This window comes from Neolamprologus brichardi, chromosome 7, assembly GCF_056152115.1.
Source record: "Neolamprologus brichardi isolate AB-2024 chromosome 7, ASM5615211v1, whole genome shotgun sequence".
Classification (NCBI taxonomy): Eukaryota; Metazoa; Chordata; class Actinopteri; order Cichliformes; family Cichlidae; genus Neolamprologus; species Neolamprologus brichardi.
Window position 1 is genome coordinate 2934240 of NC_142110.1, and position 19899 is coordinate 2954138.

Consider the following 19899-nt stretch of genomic DNA (forward strand, 5'->3'; position numbering starts at 1 on the left):
TCAGTACTTCCACGCTTTAAACGCTGCACGCTCATACTCTCTCTGCACTCGATATATGATCCATTGTTGATCTGCACACAGCTGTTGTCACGAACGTCGCACTCGCTTACGTCACTGTCATGAGACATTCTCGCAAAAAATCACGGTTTTAGTAACGCAGTAACGCAGCGTTCCTACGGGAAAGTAACGGTAATCTAATTACCGTTTTTGCAATAGTAATCCCTTACTTTACTCGTTACTTGAAAAAAGTCATCGGATTACAGCAACATCCCGTTACAAGTAACGCGTTACTGCCCATCTCTGGGTTTGCACAAATATTTCAGTGATAAATGTGACTGTATTTTTTTATTCTAGCACAACTTTCAATATAATTATTTTACTCAAGAACCACTATCCATCCTGTCAGTCACGTATGCAAATCCCTCCAAGCACAAAACAAAACCATCCATTGATGAGCCACAACAATAAAACTCCAAAAAACTTGTCTGTTGGGAACCTTTTGGTTCATTCGTGTGGATGTTACTTTGATACATACCGCCCACCTAAACATTTCTGCAGCAGAAACACATCTCCCCTTGTTATCACCATGACAAAGCTCCTCTGCACTGCAAAACATGTGGCTTGAATGGCTGGAGGAAAATTACCTGAAGTTGTTACCTGACCTTAAATTCCCCACATGCCAATCCAACGAGCCAGCACCTTGCTGAGAACAGGTCCTGTGTCTTAGGTCACAGCTGTTTTGGCAACACAACAGGACAACTTTCACTATATTAGGCTGATCAGTGTACAAATTGGACAAGCATACCCTGGTTACTTAGTGCATGTAAACATCCTTTGTAAGGACAAAGGCGTTCTGCATGATCGTTCTTGTTACATTTATTTGATGAAAAACTGAGCTGTGAAACGAAAGCTTTTGAGACAAAGTCACACAAACTGCTTCAAAGCCACAAACATACATGCACACATGTACGCACACACTCCAAATAGCACTACCTCGACCCTTCAGCTTGAGAGTGCGTCGTTGCTGTGCACGTTTGGCTCCACTTTTACAGACGAGGCTTTCAATGATCCGATCGTGCTAATGCACACTGTGTGAGAGCACATGACAGACAGAATGACACGTAACAATTACAGCCAGTCCTGTGAGCTTGGAGTTGGGGCTTTCAACTGCCCAGACTTTCTTCAGATTAAGCTTGCATCATCCTCTAATCTGAGGGCCGTTGTGAGATTACCCCACGAGTCTGCTTCGAAAGACTAGATAATATAACAAACCTGGATGAAAACCCAGGTGCAAAAAGGAGAGGGACGTATAGGCGTGAACTAGAAAGAAGAGAAAACGAGGAAAATGAAGAATAGGAAGACACAGAGGGCCAGAGGTAAGCGCCCATTCAAAAGAAGCAGACCGTGAGACACAAGCATGTTTGCGAGCGTGAGCGCACACACGAGTCTGATATAAAAATAGAGCAGCGACCCGCAGCGTTTTTCACACCCCTGCATAGCAGAGAGTCACAGGAAGGAGTGTTCATAGTGTCCTTCACAGTATCATCCTCTGTCCTCACTGTGCACGTTAACTGATTTTACTCAGATCCAGAAGGTCTGGCAAAGCTGAAAAATCCATGTAGTCTATTGACTTTGAATGCAAATGTGTGGAAATCAGAGGTGTTGATTGAAAAGAGACGATGGACATGTGAACATGGCAATGAAAATCAAGATGATGCACAAAGTGGACAAAGTGATATGAATACTAACATATCTAAAAGTCTGCGTGCAAGCACTTGAGAGAAAGACCGTAAAGATAAATGGAGGTGCTGTAACGTACCTGTGGACTGTTCGATCTTCACCGCCACACAGGTCTGCTCTTCAGTGTTCTCCGACTGGAAACAGGTAGCTTTGCCCTTCCTCTCTACAACACAACAGAGATCAAGATTTAGAATAAAAATAAGTTGACAGAATTTGTGTAGATTAAGAGTCTATTTTAAAGGTTGACCTGCATATCAGACAGAAGCTGTAAACAGTTTGAGGCTTCCCCAGATTTTATGTAAAAAATCCACCGACTCAGATCAAACCCCGCCCACAATAAACTTATACAATGATCAGGAGAGATTGTGAGATCTGAAGCACTGTTGTGGTAGCTGCATTTATCAAGATCTGGAGTACACTCATGTTTGTTTTGAGAATGAAAGGGAGGATATAAGCCCTTGGAGAGAGAAACCCTAATTAGTCTGTCTGTGAGATGTAGGCCATCGTCAGCAGGGAGAGCAAGCGCTCTTTCAAAACAGCCGTTTAATATGCACATAAAAGATTAAAGAGAAAATAGCAAGTCGTAAAAACAATGAAGAGCTCGTGAGCGTTCCAAAGCCTCCAAACACACACACACACACACACACACACATATAGATATAACTCTGATACAGCAGAGTAGCACAAACACAAACCTATGCCCTCAGTCAGATGTAATCATCGCCTCTACAGACACCCTGTTCTGTCACACCAACCTCCTCTACATCATTAAATATTCACTGTGGTCTTTCTGTCTGGCAGCTCCATGTTCAAAATCCACTGCCAAACATATCCACCAGCCTCCTCTGCACATATCCACACCAGCTAAGCCCCGCCTCCCTAACTTTGTCCAACCTGTGTTTTCCTCCTGATCGACTCGTTCCTAATCTTGCCTATCCAGGTAACTCTCAATGAAAATCGAACAATGTTCAACCCTCCAGTTAACCACACAGAAATGAAGCCAATCAGTCGGGTTTTTTGTTCCGCAGAAATGTTTTGGAGAAATATTAAAAAGAAAGCATCAGTGTGTATTTTGTAAACACTACAGCGGAACAATATGACTGATTGAAAACGAGTCACGTACCATCAGCATGCAACAAACTGATAATGATTTTAAACATTTGGAAATTAAAAGAACTGCATGTTTGCTCAGAGGTTGTGGAGAAAACTGTATTTCCATGAATGACACGATGTCACCGCACACAGACACAAGGGGTGGGGGAAAAATGGATACTGTGTAGCATCGTGATATTTTGTTTGCTAATAATGTATCGATACAGGGACAGCAGAAATCGATATTTTGTTACAAAAAAGGTTTTTTGTCCTCTGACTTCAGAGCATGTTGATCCTTTTTCTGAGCAAGAATCCTGACATTCCTTCACTGTCCAAATGTGACAGTTTACTTATTTTAATTTAAGACATGTTTTATTTTAATTCAGTTTAAAACTTTTTTTTATTTAATGTAAAATTATATTTCGTTTTAATTTACTTTCAAATTCTTCAGTTGCTGAAGGGGCTGCATAGTTTTCATAAACTGCATAGTTCAGAATAGCTATAATTGTACCAGATGGTTGATTCAGTTAAGTTGGACTAGACTGTAATACAAACCGTTCAGTTTGTCAACAATCAAACTGAAATGAGAGAAAGACTGAGTGTGAGACTTTGATATTAGAGAAAATGAATATTGATAAAGTTTACCTTTATGTACAGAATCTGAATATCACAAAATATTTTTAAAAATTGCAATAATATCGTATCGTGCGTTAAGTATCGTGATAATATCGTATCGTGGGATGTATGGTGATTCCCACCTCTAACAGACACCACTGTTAAAATAAAGCTACAGAAGCACTAACATAATAACAACCGGGGGAGAAGTTATCCCTTTATTGAGCAGTATGGGTGTTAATATAGTATCTATAAAACTTGCCTGTTTAAAATGATTATCTCACCAATGTTTGTGGGCAAGATAATAAATCTGAGAATTTTTAAAGCAACTATCTGTCATTATAATATGGCTTGTTGTGCATTTAATTAATTCATTATCAGATGCAATCATATTGTAAATGGATGCATGTTGCTAAGTAAGGCTTAGCACTCAACCCTTTTCGATTGTGGTCACTTCTGACCAGACTAAGAAGGCAAAGAAGGCAATCTACACTTATAAACAGGTTATAGTTTTGTGGTAAATCATCTTCTATTTCATTTCAGTTGCAAAACTGGTGTTGACATCCTGCTATGTTTTCAGCCTGTCAGGAAACTACACAGATTAAAAAGATAAAAGAAATCATATCCCTCCATAATACATGACAGGCTAACATAATGAGTCCTCTTACACAAGTGAATTGAATTGTATTACAACATTCATGCCTCGCTTATCGTTTCTCAAACTCAATTCTGTACAAGCGTTTAGTGCTGCGTCAGTCAGGATATACAACGCAGCAGCGAGTGGAGCGAGCCGACATAATGGAGCGTGGATAATGGTACGTAAACCAATAGTAGAGTAGCTCAATGGGGGGTCGTGCAAACGGTGGAAATACAGATGACGGTGTGTGTGTGTGTGTGTGTGTGTGTGTGTGTGTGTGTGTGTGAGGGAGAGAGAGTGAAGGGGGGTATAATATCCTGGCGCATGGATTAAAGGAGGGCTTTCTCCACCCGCCATCTGGACTCCTCATGACAGGCCTGCCTGCTGTTCAAAGACACACACACACACACACTTACTTAACAGTATACAAGTTAAACCCCAGTCGAGTTCCCTACTGAAAATATAACAAATGTAAGCAGCTTAAGAAAAGCATTATGTACACATCTACAGAGTCAGCCTATGGAGGCCCCTCCTCCGGCCAACTCTTAGCCGTGTGACCAGAGTCACTGCGTTCCTATTGTTTCCTTAAGTGGGGGGATGTGTTCTGATGTCAATACTGAGAATAAACTCAAAAGAGAAAATGCCTCACACTTTGGCGACTACACGCAGCCACAAAGGTCAGAGAAATAGCTTTGTGAGATGTGGCTGATGACTGATGGAGGAAAGTGTACCAGCCCTTCTACTGACGTACTCATCATGCATCTGTCCTGACGCTAAAGCTTCCCCTCCCTGTTCATTAACATCCCGTTGTTGTTTTTTTATGTGATGATCTTTTTGTTAGAAGTCCAAGCATCATCATCATCATCAACTTTATTTATAAAGCACTTTAAAACAACCACAGCTGACACAAAGTGCTGTACATTGGAACTGTAAAATAAAATTACATAAGATATAAGTAAAAACCAAATAAAAGAAGAGTGAACTCATTAAATAACTACTTCAATTAAAAGAGAAACTAAGTCTCGCTGAGGTTAAAAGCCAAGGAATAAAAGTGGGTTTGAAGACGTGATTTAAAAGTGGACAGTGAAGGGGCCTGTCTAACGTGCATGGGCAAATTATTCCATAATTTTGGAGCCACAATAGAGAAGGCCCCGCCCCCTCTGAGCTTCCTCCTGGATCTCGGTACCTCCAGGAGCAGCTGGTCAGCTGACCTGAGAGACCGACAGGGTGTGTGGGGATGAAGAAGCTCAGACTGTGGAGGCATTTAAAAACAAACATAAGAATTTTTAAAATTAACTCTAAAAGACACAGGCAGCCAGTGCAGAGAGGCTAGCACAGGGTTATATGCTCTCTTTTTCGAGTTCCTGTTAGGAGTCGTGCAGCCGCATTTTGAACCAGCTGCAGACGTGAGAGCAACGACTGACTGACCCCCACATAAAGTGAGTTACAGTCGTCCAGGCGGGAAGAAATAAAAGCATGGATCATTGTTTCAAGGTGCTGCCTCGAAAGAAAAGATTTTACTCTTGCCAGTCGCCTTAAATGATAAAAACTGGACTTCACCACTGCTCTGATTTGGTGTCCAATTTAAAATCACTGTCCAACTTAAAACCAAGGTCAGTAACAACAGGTTTAAAATAGACTTCCAGGGGTCCTAAAACAACAGAGGAGGACTCACAGGGACCACTGGGTCCAAACACCAACACTTCTGTTTTCTTTTCATTAAAATTTAAAAAGTTTAGAGCCAACCAAGCTTTAATTTCATCTAGACATGTCAAGAGAAGTTTTATGGAGATGCCATCCTTGTGTTTTAGTGGCAAATAAATTTGGCAGTCATCGGCATAACAATGAAATGAGATCCCATGCCTTCTAAGGATAGAACCCAGAGGCAATAGATACAGTGAAAAGAGCAGAGGCCCTAAAATTGAGTCCTGTGGGACGCCGCATGACAGAGGAGCAGAAGACGATTCGTAACCGAGAAGGCTGACAGAGAAAGTTCTATTTGACAAATAAGACCTAAACCAATTAAGTGCAGTTCCACCAATACCCACTACATCATGTAATCGTGAAATTAGAATATTGTGGTCTACGGTGTCAAAGGCAGCAAGCATAACACAACTGATAACCTTAGCAGACCCAGAGACAGCACAATCCACACACAAAGTGAACACTGGTCACCAGGTAGGATCTGGGATGTGATGTGGGATGAGAGTCGCCATAAAGTCTCAATAGTGACAATGAAACCAGAAGTCATATTTATAGTCTCCTGTTAAGGCGGCGATAACGACGAGTTTACTGAGAGGAGCTGAGAAAGAGAATTGGCCAGTGAGGAGGAATCAGATTTACAATAACAGGAAGTCAAGCATTTATTAAAATGACTGATTGAGGAAGTGAGAACGCTGAGCAGACCTCGTCCGTGGTTCTTGGAAGAAAGCTGCCAGTTACAGTAAACATAAACTACACAGGTGTGAGGGAGTAAATACTGCTGCTGATACATTTGGATTGTTTTACAGTTACACGGAATCACAATTGTGCCTTTGATGTTCAACAACACGGGAGGCAAACTGCTACAAATTGTTCTCTTGGCAGTCGAAGTAAATAAAAAACTAATTTAAAGGGTTATGTTCTAAGCCAGCCACCTCGTTTGGTACCAGGTCGCATGGTACCGTCGTTTGGTACCGATCGTTTGGTCGTTTGGTACCGGGCCGTGTATGGTTTTCAGGGTTTTTATCGGTTTTCAGCGTTATTTTGTTATCGTTTTTATCGTTTACTCGGTTTTCCTGGGTCTTTTCACGTGTGTTATGAATAAATCTTCTTTTTTTCGGTACCGGTACTAGTTTTATTTTGTTGTATTTATCCGCGACACCTTAAAGGCCGGTCCGTGAAAATATTGTCGGGCGTAAACCGGTCCGTGGCCCAAAAAAGGTTGGGGACCGCTGTTCTAAGCAGCTCTCTGCACTACCAAACTTTAATGCTACCATGTTGCCACCTCGTCCTTGACAGCTACAGTAACCTTTGCTCAGTCAGTTAGTCGTGGCATTTATCTGAACTTCAGAAATGTGCATCTGCGTATGCGACATGTCATATCTAATGATCAAAAAGTGGTGTAAACAAACCTTTTATCAGGTCAGTTTTGGTTTGTGGTGCTAACTCTGATAGACGTCTGTGACTGAAAACACCAAATGAGCTCCAACCCCACAGTCACCACCTGTGTTCTCGCCAGCCTTCAACACTGTAGGTTGCAGTTGTATAATTCACATAAGGACGTGTAATAAACTATAGATGGTTTAAACTAAAAATGAGGGTATTCTATCTTTCTCCATCTTTAAACATTATTGCAAGAACAGCAAAGTTAACTGATGCTGCTGACAAATATTGTGTAGCTGAAAAAATCTGCCACAAGTTCATTTTTGTGTGCTACACCTCTCCGATTACAGCACAGCAAACATTTAAAGCTCTGCAGCACCAGGTAAGATTATGAGCAAGAAATAAACGCCACTGCTTCACCATTCACACAAAAGCTCTGAAAGGTCATTGAAAAGATTCTTGCATAATTTCCCTTGACAGGCAGGCTGTGTGTCTAAAATGTTTCTAAGGTGACTGTTCTCACACTCACTTATCTAACAGTCACCTGTGTGTTTGGGTTTCTGTGGTAAAGGCAGCGCTTCCTCTAGAGCTTTTTTTAATCCGTAGTTCACCAACACTTTTTCATTTTTAGACACTTTATTTATTTTGTGTGTCAGAAAATATGACAAAAAAACAAAAAGTAAATTTTTTACACTACCTGCCAGCACTCCTCCCAAAAAGAGTTGTGTTTTTCCCGGCTGGGTAAACACAGACTGGTTATCAATCCTATAGTGTCTTTTCCATTCAGGAGTATCCATATTTATGAGAAATTACAGTCCGGTCTTCACACACACGTTTCCTTCTTGGCTGGTAAGCTCGTGTGTGTGTACCCGTGAGAGCTTTGGAGTCTCTGTATCACTGCACAAACCGGTTCCCTGGAAACTAGAGTCACCTGGTGAAGCAGACAATTGCAGGAAGGGAGGAGGGACAGGTCGCCCTGCAAGATATTTATTCACGGTCACTTTCATGACTCCCTTAGAATGCTTTGAGAGTTGGCGAGGAGGGAGGAGAAAGTGAGAAGGCAGGAAAAAGCAAAGGAGGAGTTAAAGAAATGCAATAAATCACTGGTGAAGAAAGGTGGAAAAAGGAGTGACTGTGATATGGAGAAGTGAGAGATAAAAATTAACCAACTGTAACAGTTCATATTTAGTCATCTGTGGTCATGCAAAATTGTTTTACAACCCATTATTTAACCCATTTTACATTATAATGAACATTTGATCCACCCTGCTAATTTCTCTAAAATGTTATTCACCTTAAACTGACTGCATGACTGTCCTGATATATATAAGTGTAAAGAGAGGACGCTGCTGATTAGGGATGGGTACCGGTATCCATAATCAGTAGTAACCAGACTGAAAAGCAGCGCACATTTCGGTGCTTTTTTTTCCTGAGCTGTGATACACTTTAGATTCTAGCCAATCATTTTACGTTTCCGAGGATAGTAGGCGGGTCCAGGTACGTACGTTCTTTTAGAGCAGAGCTACAGATTAAAAATGCCCAAGGAGAAGCGGTCAAAGTCTGGCTGTACTTCACAGCAAAAGATGCAAACTCAGCAGCTGCAACAAGTGCTTTAAGCTGATACTGTGATACTGTCAAAGGAGGTAACACCTCAAATCTGATGAAACACCTGGCGACGCATAGCGTTTTTTTAAAAGCCGAGAAATGCGCCGTATTTGATAGCTTGCTGCGAGACCTCACACCGAGCACATCTACTGCGGGTGTGGTGCCTGTTATCGACCCGGAGTTAGCAACATCCCCCAAAAACCCGAAGAGGAGAGTCCTGGCCCCTAGCCCTGCCAGTGTAGCAGAAATGATGAGGATGATGATGCAGCAGCAGCCGTTCTTCTCTGCGTGAGTAGCTTAATGTTGTTCGTGTGTAATTTACGTTGAGTAGGCTAACCACGTTATTACATTAATGCATGTAAGGTGAACTAGCAAACATCATCATAGCTACATGCGGCTGTCTTCTTGTTTGATGGCAGATACTCCCTTCACCCTGGACAAAAAGGCTAAAATGACCAAAGAAAAAGTGGAAAACAGTTAAACATGAGAGGTTTTTGGACAAAGTTTGTGTTTTTTCCATTGTTTAAGCTGCTTCCAGCCAAGAGTGATACCATATATGCCCCATAGCTGCAGAAAAGGCTAACATTGTTATCTTTTTACCAAAAAAACAGCTGAACATGAGAGGTTTTTGGACCAATTTTGTGTTCTCCATTCTATAAGCACCGGTTCGAGCACCGTTTAAGCACCGGCACCGTTTCAAAAGTACCGGTTTGGCACCGGTATCGGATAAAACCTAAACGATCCCCATCCCTACTGCTGATGTGATTCTATAATGATGAGATAAAGAGATTATTATTCAAAAGAAAATCCACCAAAAAGATACAAAGAAAGCAAAGTAAGCTAAGCTTAATATGCAAGGCTGCCCTAGATTGAGATAACTGCTATTCAGATGTAACTCATAAATAATGGAATAGCGTGAATGTATTAGCATGCCAAGTCACGCCCCTTTAATCGTATGTTCACGGTGGTGATAAAACGTGCGTGAGCTTTTCTTGCTTGACCCAGAGGCTACTGAAAGAGACCAGATGCGTCTGTCTCTGTTCAATCTCGTTCTTCCATTATGGACAATTACCAGAGAGTGATGGCTTTCTGTCACAGGCATAATAGAGTGAAAATTAAAAGGCCTTGTAAGCGTTTTGTGTATTCAAGACAACCAGATGAGACCCTGCGTCTCCAGCTCACGGTGCAAACGTGGGAAATTGACGTCGTTTGTTGTCCATGTAACACTTAAAAGAATAAGCTGATTTTTCTGGTACCTGAATTTAATGCCAGTTTGTTGGGCTTTCATTTACCCCTGACACAAAGTAGCTGCAGAATGCATCATCCATGTTGTCAGGCTTGGTTTCATCTTCGTCAATACTGGGATTGTAAGCTGGGATTCCCTCTTGTTGTTAGCTTCTCTTTCAGCACAGACTCTTCGGCTGCTAAATGCAGTATCCTGTGCTGCTTTTGCTGACATCACAGACCTGTCACAGTCTTTGTTTTCAGCTACAAAATGCCACACTTCTTCCCTCATAAAATCTGCACATCACTGCGCCTCTTTGTTTACCACCAGGCACCCCACAAAGCTCCAGCATGTGAAGATAAGCATGATCTGAACATGCTCTCCGGCCCATGTCTAATGAGGGCAGGCCAACTGGGTGACTGGATGTGCTACAATCCTCAAGCTGAACAACACTACGGACCCTTCCCCCCGTCCCATAGAGACAGGAAGAGATGGAAACTATAGGCTTCCTGTTTGCTTTTGCAGGGATAATCATTCTCTGGAGAAGAATGATTATAACAGACCATTTAAACATGTTTGTCATGCCAGATGGCAGACACTAAGTCCCACAACTGATCCAAATAGCTATACCACAACCAGGGATGCTAAGAAAAATAAAGTTAGCATCATAGGGCTGAGATCCACACAGCAGTGTACGCTACAATCACTGAGACCTGAGGCAGAGCTTGACTGTTGCAGTCTGTGATAACATCAACAGGCCACAGTCTTTTCCTCTGTGTGCCTCTTTTCACAGCATCTTTTGCATCACAGTCATCTCATTTTTCTTGTCATCTCCTCCTTCATCCACATGACCTGCCTAAAAAAACCCAGAAAGATCACAGCTGGTGTGGCAGAAGCTCCCAAATGTGCCAATCAATAGCATGTCTGCCCGATTACTATGCCTGACCGAGTCCTGGGAGACCTGCATGTTCATAAATGAACAGCAATGCTTATTTACGACAAGCTCTTCGTGATAAGCCTAAATCAACTGGATCTCAAGGGATTTGTGAAAGAGGAAACCTCTGTGCAGCACATCAGCCTGGGTATAAAAAGGCAAAAATGTCTTAAAGTCCTTTAACTAGTTCTTCAACTAAAGCAGCTCTGTTTAAATTCCTTGCAAACCGCTCCTTTATAAAAAAGATTTCTATTAATAACATTTATATTTACAACACTTTGGCAAAAATCTCACGACTTCCTGAACCTAATTGTAGCTCCAGATCCAAAAATAACCACATGAGAAGTTCCCACAAACTGACGCTAACGACTAAGTTGTTATTGCTCTTCTGATGCTGCCTTCAGTTCACGACGATTAAATCAGTGAAATGTGGCTGTTGTTCTTACGCACCGAGCAGCCCGAGGCGACAGACTGTACGGACGCCGTGTACAGAAGGTGAGCGACGGCACGCGGCATTTCTGGAAGGTCGTGCCAGCAACAGTTCAGAGCTTCTCACAGTAATGCAATAGACGTGATTCATTTTAATCTGGAAATAGAGTCGTGAGGTTACAATGTGACCAACTACTACTAGAATCTACTATAACGTGTGGGACAAGCTAACGTCAGCAGTTTTCTTCTTGTTCTTTGTTAGCCAATATTTTGGGAGCAAATGTGCTCAGCTCTATAGATCTGCACATTTCTGTTCTATGCTCCAAACGATGTCTTCGTTCATTAAATATCTTTGTTTGTCTCAGTTTCTTTTATTCTTATGCCTCAAGCAGAGAGTAAACAAGAGAGAATCATTAATGCCAAACAGATCTGACTCAATGCATAATGGATGAAGTAAATAGATGCTGAATATATTGCCAATCAAACAGCGTGGGTAAGGACTTGTGCCTCAAACGGGATCATTGTGCTCAGCATGAATGAGCCATTCTGACTGGCAGCAGAGCCCATATTCCCAGCACAGACTTGGAATGCACAGAAAACCCCTGCAATCCTGAAAGCAAGCCTGCAGCCGAGCCCAGAGCCAAGGCTGGTGCTGTACTGAGGCAGAAAGAGAAAGATAGAAAGCAATGAATAACATTTAACGTGACAAACTTCCTCTATAACCAAGCTGACTATGCTACTAATTTTCTGCCCTCCTCTTTCTTCCTCATTCTGCACACTCCATTTTTAAACCCACAGATCAAATGAGCTTGGTCACCTGCTTTTCTGCTCGTCTGCATTCACGACGCTTTGCAATAAAGTGTCAAAGCAGCATCAGCATTTGTGGTTTGTGTCATAAGAGTCTTAACAGAAGGACAAACTGCTCCACAAAAAGAGGATAAAATGACAAGGCAACCAGCTTTATTACAGCAGAGGTAGCACTGCGTCCCAAGGACAATGACACAGCACATTTAGTTTGAGAGCAGAACAGGGCTGCAAACGTGATCAAAGTAAGCCATATTTGTAGAGTTATGTACATTTTATTCACTGTGACACGGCTCGTTATTCTCCTTCCTCTTTTTAACTTCTCTTAAAAAAACAAACAAAAATGCTCTCTTCAGCTTGGTGCTATTTTTGGTCACATTACATATCTCTTCTTTTGACGAGTTGTCCTCCCTGTGAGTTAAGATCGAACTCGGTTTTAATGCGTCTACTGTTTTAGATAACATGCAAGTAGAGGGAGAAGAGTTACGAATGAAATGAACTGGATTTACTCGTTGATCTTGGAGGATCCCTCTTACTGGGACCACACAGACACACTGAAGAGCCCAATCAATGCACAAGCTTTGACAACCCCCCTGCCTCTTCTCGGCAGCCATGCTCAGAGTGTAGCTTGGTGCAGCCAACTTTAATAGTTTTAACTGTAAAGACAGTTAGCTAAAGAGTAACGCTGATAGCACCCAGCACACGAATGAAGAGAGGCCACTCAGGTCAAAGCACGAGTGTCATCCTTGGTCCAACAGTTTTATTGGTTATTAGTTTGTGACTTTGCTGTTTTTAGGAAGTTTAGAGGGAACTACATGCAGTTCAGACTACATAAACTTTTATAAGATCAGAGTACAGCTGACAAGACAGGACGACTACAAATCAGAGCTGTGTTTGTACGAGGTGACACAAAATCCACACACACACTGCCTCACCTATTTTCCCACAGCTCAAATTTGAAGCAGCATTTACCGACTTTAAGAGTCTTTATATGTGTGCACGTCTAAAGAGGCTCAGTTGGCACTGCCTTAAAGAAAATGAATAGATTAATAGTCCTCTCCAGCTACACACACACACACACACTGAGCTACAGCACCCACCAGAGCAGCATCCTGTGGTGAGAGCTCAGGTTTGTCTTTTGTGATGTGTGCTCCTCCCATTGGTAACCATCACCCTCAGCAGGCGTTTAATGTGTAAGTGTGCAGAATAGCAAACAGCATTTCATACTCTCTGTGGTTATGAACCACACACACACACTTTGTCTGTCAGCTCTGTGAACCTACCGCCCTACGGCTACAGTGTGAGCTCGACGGATGCGGGGAGCCGGTGCTGCTTGGTAAACCAGGGTAAAAATAAAAGAGACAGAAAGAGAGAGAGAAACACTGACCTTAGAGGAGGCTGTGTCCAGTGAGGATAAAAAGGTGCCTTGTGCCTCTCCCTGTGCTCTGTCGCTCACAGTAGCAGGTTGAGGCTGGTGTTAAAACTGCTGCCTCACTGCATCGGTTGCATCCTCCCTTCCTTTTCACGGTCTCTCTCTCTCTCTCTCTCCCTCACACAGATACGTTTCAACACCCAGTCGCCCTTTAGCCTAACCTATTCACGCTTTCCTTCTTCTTTTACCTCATGCTCCGCTCTCTCTACAGCAAATGAGGATAATAACATTCCAGCGGAGACGGAGCATATGGTGGGGGAACGATACTCAGCCCCAGAGTAAAGCCCCCTCTGTGTGTGTGAATGTGTTTCTGCATATGCCTGTGCGTGTTGCATGGACAAGCGAACCCATTGTGTCGGGTAAGGGGAGGGCCGGTGAGAGGGGAAGAAGCCAATGGCCATACTCATCTGCCGCCCCTGCTGCTGGTGGCTATAGCACAATATAGGTGGAGAGTGTGACATGCAACAACCCCCCGCTGTGAAGAAAGAGGAGGGTGGGGTTGGGTGGAAGGCGTAAGAAAGACAATCTGAAGAGAGAGCTGATGAAGAACTGATCTCTGTGTAAAGAAAGTAGAAGCCTGACATAGTGGTTTGAAAAATTCTGTCAACTTCAGCAGCTTTCAGACTGACAGCGAGACACAAAATGCAGGTTTGAGGTAAGATAAGGGTGACTCAGTTCATAGACGTGCCAAATAAATCAGTGTCTATGGTGCCTCAAGAGGAAGCGTGCTACAAAAAGATTAGAAAATTTCAGGGCTTGCAAAATTTCAAAATCTCTGGTAGCCCTTTGGGCAGACACTCTTCAGTTTTTGGTAGCCCAAAATAAATTTAAGTAGCCTGGAAGAAAAGAGGACAATTTTTTGATTGACTTAAACAATTGTTAAAACACAAACTGTAAAAAAATACAATCATCAACTCAAATATTTGGTTCTAATTGAACAGAAATTTCTATGAACTTGTAAGAACTGTGTCAGATCCTGAATCTGACATTTCCACTGAAGTCACAGGTCAGAGGCAAGTGGAACCAAGATCTAGGCCATTTGCTTTGTTTGCAAAGGCTGCTACATTTTGCCAAAGGTCGTTCACTCTTTGCAACATCACGCTGTTCTAAACAGCTTTTTCTTCTGCATTTCTTCTGGACTTCTTGTTGTGTTTGGTTTATTTTTAGTAGTTTTTTTGTAATTGGCGTTTGTTCTGGGAAAGATGCTGCAGACTGAGCAATAATGCATTTCTTGCATTTCTCATGGGTTCTAATCTGGTCTTTCTTTAAAGTTACTGGTCCCAGTAACAAAGGTGCTTGTCAACTCAGAAATCGAGGGAAACTCAAGACACACCCGGCAGAACATTATGTTATTTAGCTCGTCATATTCCAGCCACAGAAATTCTTTTGTCCATGAAACCAAAAAAAGCTGCGCTTTTGTTTTTGCCTTGTAGCCTGATTTGTCATAACTTTTCCGTTTTGTAATCGGCTTTTCTGATTGGCTGCCCCTTCTTCACCCTCACCTGTCTTATTGTCAGAGGAATTGGTGCGCAATTAATCTGTCACTCACCAGTCAGTAGCTGCCGCTCTCTAGTCACAGTTTGCGCCATCGCAAAGTGAAAGTCAAGCAAAAAACAAGCGGAAATTCAAACGCAATTTCAATATGTCACATACTGACAGCTACGTTTGCCAAAGAATGCAAAAGCATTGACATATTTTTTCTTCCTATGACAGCCTGACGGGCAGGGCTGAGATGGATTTTGGTAGCCCGAACAGAAAAATGGCTAGCCCCGGGCTAGTCGTGCTAGCGATTTTGCGAGCGATTTTGCGAGCCCTGGAAAAAGAAACGCTTTATCAAAGGCATTCATTTACACCTTTTAGAAGCATTTAATTCTCTCCCACAGAGTGTGCAAAGACTTCATAAAACCTGTGCGACAAGCAGCGCAAAGCTTTTAAAACCAAGGTCGTTTATGGCCAGTAATACACCTTTGAGATAAACACGCACTCTGGCTATGAAAGGTCCACCTAACATTTATTATTAACTATAAATTCCCCCGATAAGTATTTTTTTGTAACCTTCTCACTTATTTATTCCAGTATCATTATCAGTGAAAGAGGGACCCAAACAGCTAAAGCCATACCTCAATGTATTTCAATGGTTTTCATTGTCAAGTTCACTCTTAATTTTGTGACCTCTTCCAGAGTGAAACCCAACCAGAATGAAGGTAACTTTCGTTTTGGAAAGTGTCTGTTAAAAAGCCTTTTTATTACTGGTTTTTGTGGAATTTGGGTTCAAATGGAAATATGAACAGTTTTAGAGATAAAAGCTCAAAGTTCACAGTAAAGGGTAGGAGGTTTTCATGTTTGCAGTTCAGTCTCACAAAATTGTGAAAGTTGAAATACAGGAACTAACAGTTTTTTTTAGCTTGATGACATGCACACACTCACACAAAAAAATTCTGAGCTGGTTTTAGAATAAATTCAGATATCATCACAAACCCTTAAAGAACCACGTCAGGATTAAAACCTTCAACTGAAGACTAAGAGTGAAACAAGAAAGCATTCGTGGTGAGATCAGACTCTTTCCATTGGCGTGAGGTGGGCTTCTCTCAAACAGAAGCTCGACATGTGCCAGTATTAGACATCTTGTCACTTTGATCATCAGAAGTTACAGAAAAGTGCAGAGCAGACAGATATATGCTGTGGTCGGGGTGACTGGAGTGTTGACACGTTGAGAAAGAACACTTCTCAGAATGTCATTGCTGTCTGACAAAATGACCTTCCGGCCATGCTAAGTGCTACACGTATAGAGAACTGTTTGCTTTCACAAACAGTTCCACCCTCCTCGTGGCAGTTCCCCCTATTAAGAAATGTGTGATGCACACACAATATTGCACTGTGGGTGTTCAGTACCCACGCTAAAGCATTGTGCACCGTGGGCACTTTTCCGTATTTGTTGTAAGCTTCCTTCTTGTGGTGTCTTTATTAATTCAGACAGGCAGTCACGGCGCTTCTGGCCCATTTTCTGTTCTCCTGTCCGCTCCTGTTTTCATCTCCCTTTGCCCAGTGTGTCTTACTAATGTCTTTTTCTTTCAAGTCTTGTATAATTTCTTCACAGCCAGTGCCTGACATGAAGACCCATTAAAATTAAATACTTTCAAGTTTTCCATGAAATGACCTGCTCACGCTGTTAGTCTCAGACACACCTTGAAACACACAGTCTGGCTGGGCCTTATTAAACAAAACAGTAATTAGTGACTGGAAGGCCTAGAGAGTAATAACTACATCCAGACCTCAATATACGCAGTGTGTAGTGCTTCCTGCGGATTCTGTGTGTCCGTGAACCACATTCAGGAAATCACGGTGCTACAGAGATAATTGTATTCTCGTTTACTGCCTGGCCATTTACTGCAGAAGCCATTACAGGTCAGTTTAATCAGCACTCTCACACACCAAAATACAAAGACACATGCGGATTCCAAGGCAAGGAAGTCTTTGGTCCCAATTTTAAGAACCATAAAAATTGCAAGTAAAAGCTACGGGACAGTAATGTCAAATCTAAAAAAGGTACTTAATTTAAACAGCGAGTATTTTAAAACAAGCCTCATGTTTAATCTATGATTAGCACAGATGTGCAGGACTTCAGGCCCGCAGCGGCAGCGTTTTGTGCATGATGTAGACAATCCAAGGAGAGTTATTTAAACAAAAGGGGAATAGATTTGCTTAGCTTCCGAGATCAGACGATAGATTTGCCTCTCCCTGAATCGCTACCTTATTGTGGTGGAGGGGTTTGTGTGTCCCAGGGATCCCAGGGGGTATGTTGTCTGGGGACTTTTGCCCCCTGGTAGGGTCTCCCATGGCAAATTGGTCCTGAGTGAGGGACCTGACAAAGAGCAATTCTGAAGACCCTTATGAAGAAAACATCGAGGGAACAGTTTACCCTGCCCGGGATAGGGTTACCGGGGCCCCGCCCTGGAGCCAGGCCCGGGGAGGGTGCCCAACGAGACATGGGACATCCTCCTGCAGTCCCACCACCCGCAGGAGGCGCCATAGGGGTCGGGTGCATTGTGTGCCGGGCGACGGCCAGGAGCAGAGGCCCTGGCGGACTGATCCCCGGCTGCCAAGACTGGCAATAGGGACATGGAATGGAGCCTGAGTTAGTGCGTGAGGTTGAGAGGTACCGGCTAGATATAGTCGGGCTCGCCTCTATGCATGGCTTGGGCTCTGGAACCAGTCTCCTGGAGAGCGGCTGGACTCTGTCTCAGTCTGGAGTTGCCCCTGTTGAGACCATATGTTCTGGACACTCGGGTAAAGAGAGGGTCTGAGCTGTCAACTGATCACCACCTGGTGGTGAGTTGGATCAGGTGGCGGGGGAGGACGCTGGACAGACTTGATGCACCTAAACGCGTAGTGAGGGTGTGCTGGGAACGACTAGCAGAGGCCCCAGTCCGCGAGATCTTCAACGCACACCTCCGGCAGAGCTTCAACAGCATTCCGGGGGAGACTGGGGACATTGAGTCCAAATGGACCATGTTCAGCGTCTCCATTGCCGAAGCTGCTGCATCGAGCTGCGGCCGCAAGGTGGTTGGTGCCTGCCCCGAACCAAATGGTGGACACCAGAGGTGAAGGGAGCCACCAGGCTGAAGAAGGAGTCCTATCGGGCTTGGTTAGCCTGTGGGACTCCGGAGGCAGCTGACAGGTATCAACAGGCCAAGCGGAATGCGGCTCGGGCAGTGGCTGAAGCAAAAACTCGGGTGTGGGAGGAGTTCCGAGAGGCCATGGAAAAAGACTTTCAGACTGCCTCGAAGAGATTCTGGCAAACCGTCAGGCATCTCAGCTCTACCTGCACTGTGTATAGTGCTGGCGGAGCGCTGGTGACTTCGACTGAGAAAATTGTCAGGCGGTGGAAGGAATACTTCGAGGACCTCCTTAATCCCACTGAGACGTCTTCCGAGGAGGAAGCAGAGTCTGGGGATGAGGGGAGAGACCCGCCAATTTCTGGGGGCGAGGTCACTGAGGCAGTAAAACAACTCCTTGTGGCAGAGCCCCTGGTGTTGATGAGGTCCGCCCCGAGTTCCTGAAGGCTCTGGACGTTGTAGGGCTGTCCTGGTTGACACGCCTCTACAATGTTGCGTGGAGATTAGGGGCAGTACCACTGGACTGGCAGACCGGGGTGGTGGTCCCCATCTTTAAGAAGGGGGACCGGAGGGTGTGTTCCAACTACAGGGGGATCACACTCCTCAGCCTCCCTGGGAAAGTCTATGCCAGGGTGCTGGAAAGGAGAGTTCGTCCGCTAGTCGAACCTCGGATACAGGAGGAACAATGCGGTTTTCGTCCTGGTCGCGGAACACTGGACCAGCTCTTTATCCTCTCAAGGATACTTGAGGGTGCATGGGAGTTTGCCCAACCAGTCTACATGTGTTTTGTGGACTTGGAGAAGGCATGCGACCGTGTCCCTCGGGATGTCCTGTGGGAGGTGCTGCGGGAGTGTGGGGTGTCTGGCCCATTGCTATGGGCCATTCGATCCCTATACAACCGTTGCAAGAGCTTGGTTCACATTGCCGGCAATAATTCTGACTTGTTCCTGGTGGGTGATGGGCTCCGCCAGGGCTGCCCTTTGTCACCGATTCTGTTCATAATTTTTATGGACAGGATTTCTAGGCGCAGCCAAGTGGCGGAGGGCTTTCACTTCGGTGGCCTCAGAATCTCATCTCTGCTTTTCGCGGATGATGTGGTTCTGTTGGCTTCATCGGGTGAGGGCCTCCAGCTCGCACTGGAACGGTTCTCAGCCGAGTGTGAAGCAGCGGGAATGAGGATCAGCACCTCCACATCTGAGGCCATGGTTCTCAGCCGGAAAAGGGTGGAGTGCCCACTCCGGGTCGGGGACGAGTTCCTGCCCCAAGTGGAGGAGTTCAAGTATCTCGGGGTCTTGTTCGCGAGTGATGGGAGAAGGGAGCCGGAGATCAACAGACGGATTGGTGCTGCGGCTGCAGTAATGCGGACGCTGCACCGGTCCGTCGTGGTGAAGAGGGAGCTGAGTGTAAAATCAAAGCTCTCAATTCACCGGTCGATCTACGTCCCTACCCTCACCTTTGGCCACGAGCTGTGGGTAGTGACCGAAAAAACGAGATCGCGGATACAAGCGGCAGAAATGAGCTTCCTCCGAAGGGTGGCTGGCCTCTCCCTTAGAGATAGGGTGAGAAGTTCGGCCATCCGGGAGGGGCTCAGAGTAGAGCCGCTGCTGCTCCACATCAAAAGGAGCCAGCTGAGGTGGTTCAGGCATCTGACAAGGATGCCTCCTGGGCGCCTCCTGGGTGAGGTGT

General features: G+C 44.1%; 1 protein-coding gene across 4 annotated transcripts in view; it reads right to left on the bottom strand.

Moving 5' to 3' along the window:
* The window catches only part of fgd4a (FYVE, RhoGEF and PH domain containing 4a), a 58210-nt gene that overhangs the window by 23905 nt on the left and 14406 nt on the right, over nucleotides 1-19899 (bottom strand). For 2 of the 4 annotated variants that reach the window (XM_087842828.1, XM_087842830.1), the window contains exon 2: nucleotides 1820-1903. In XM_087842828.1, coding sequence (XP_087698954.1) covers nucleotides 1820-1903 — 84 coding nt within the window. Of the gene's footprint in view, nucleotides 1-1819; nucleotides 1904-7865; nucleotides 7993-13552; nucleotides 13905-19899 lie in introns of those variants that run through there. The other 2 variants (XM_087842831.1, XM_087842829.1) reach the window with 2 other exon arrangements.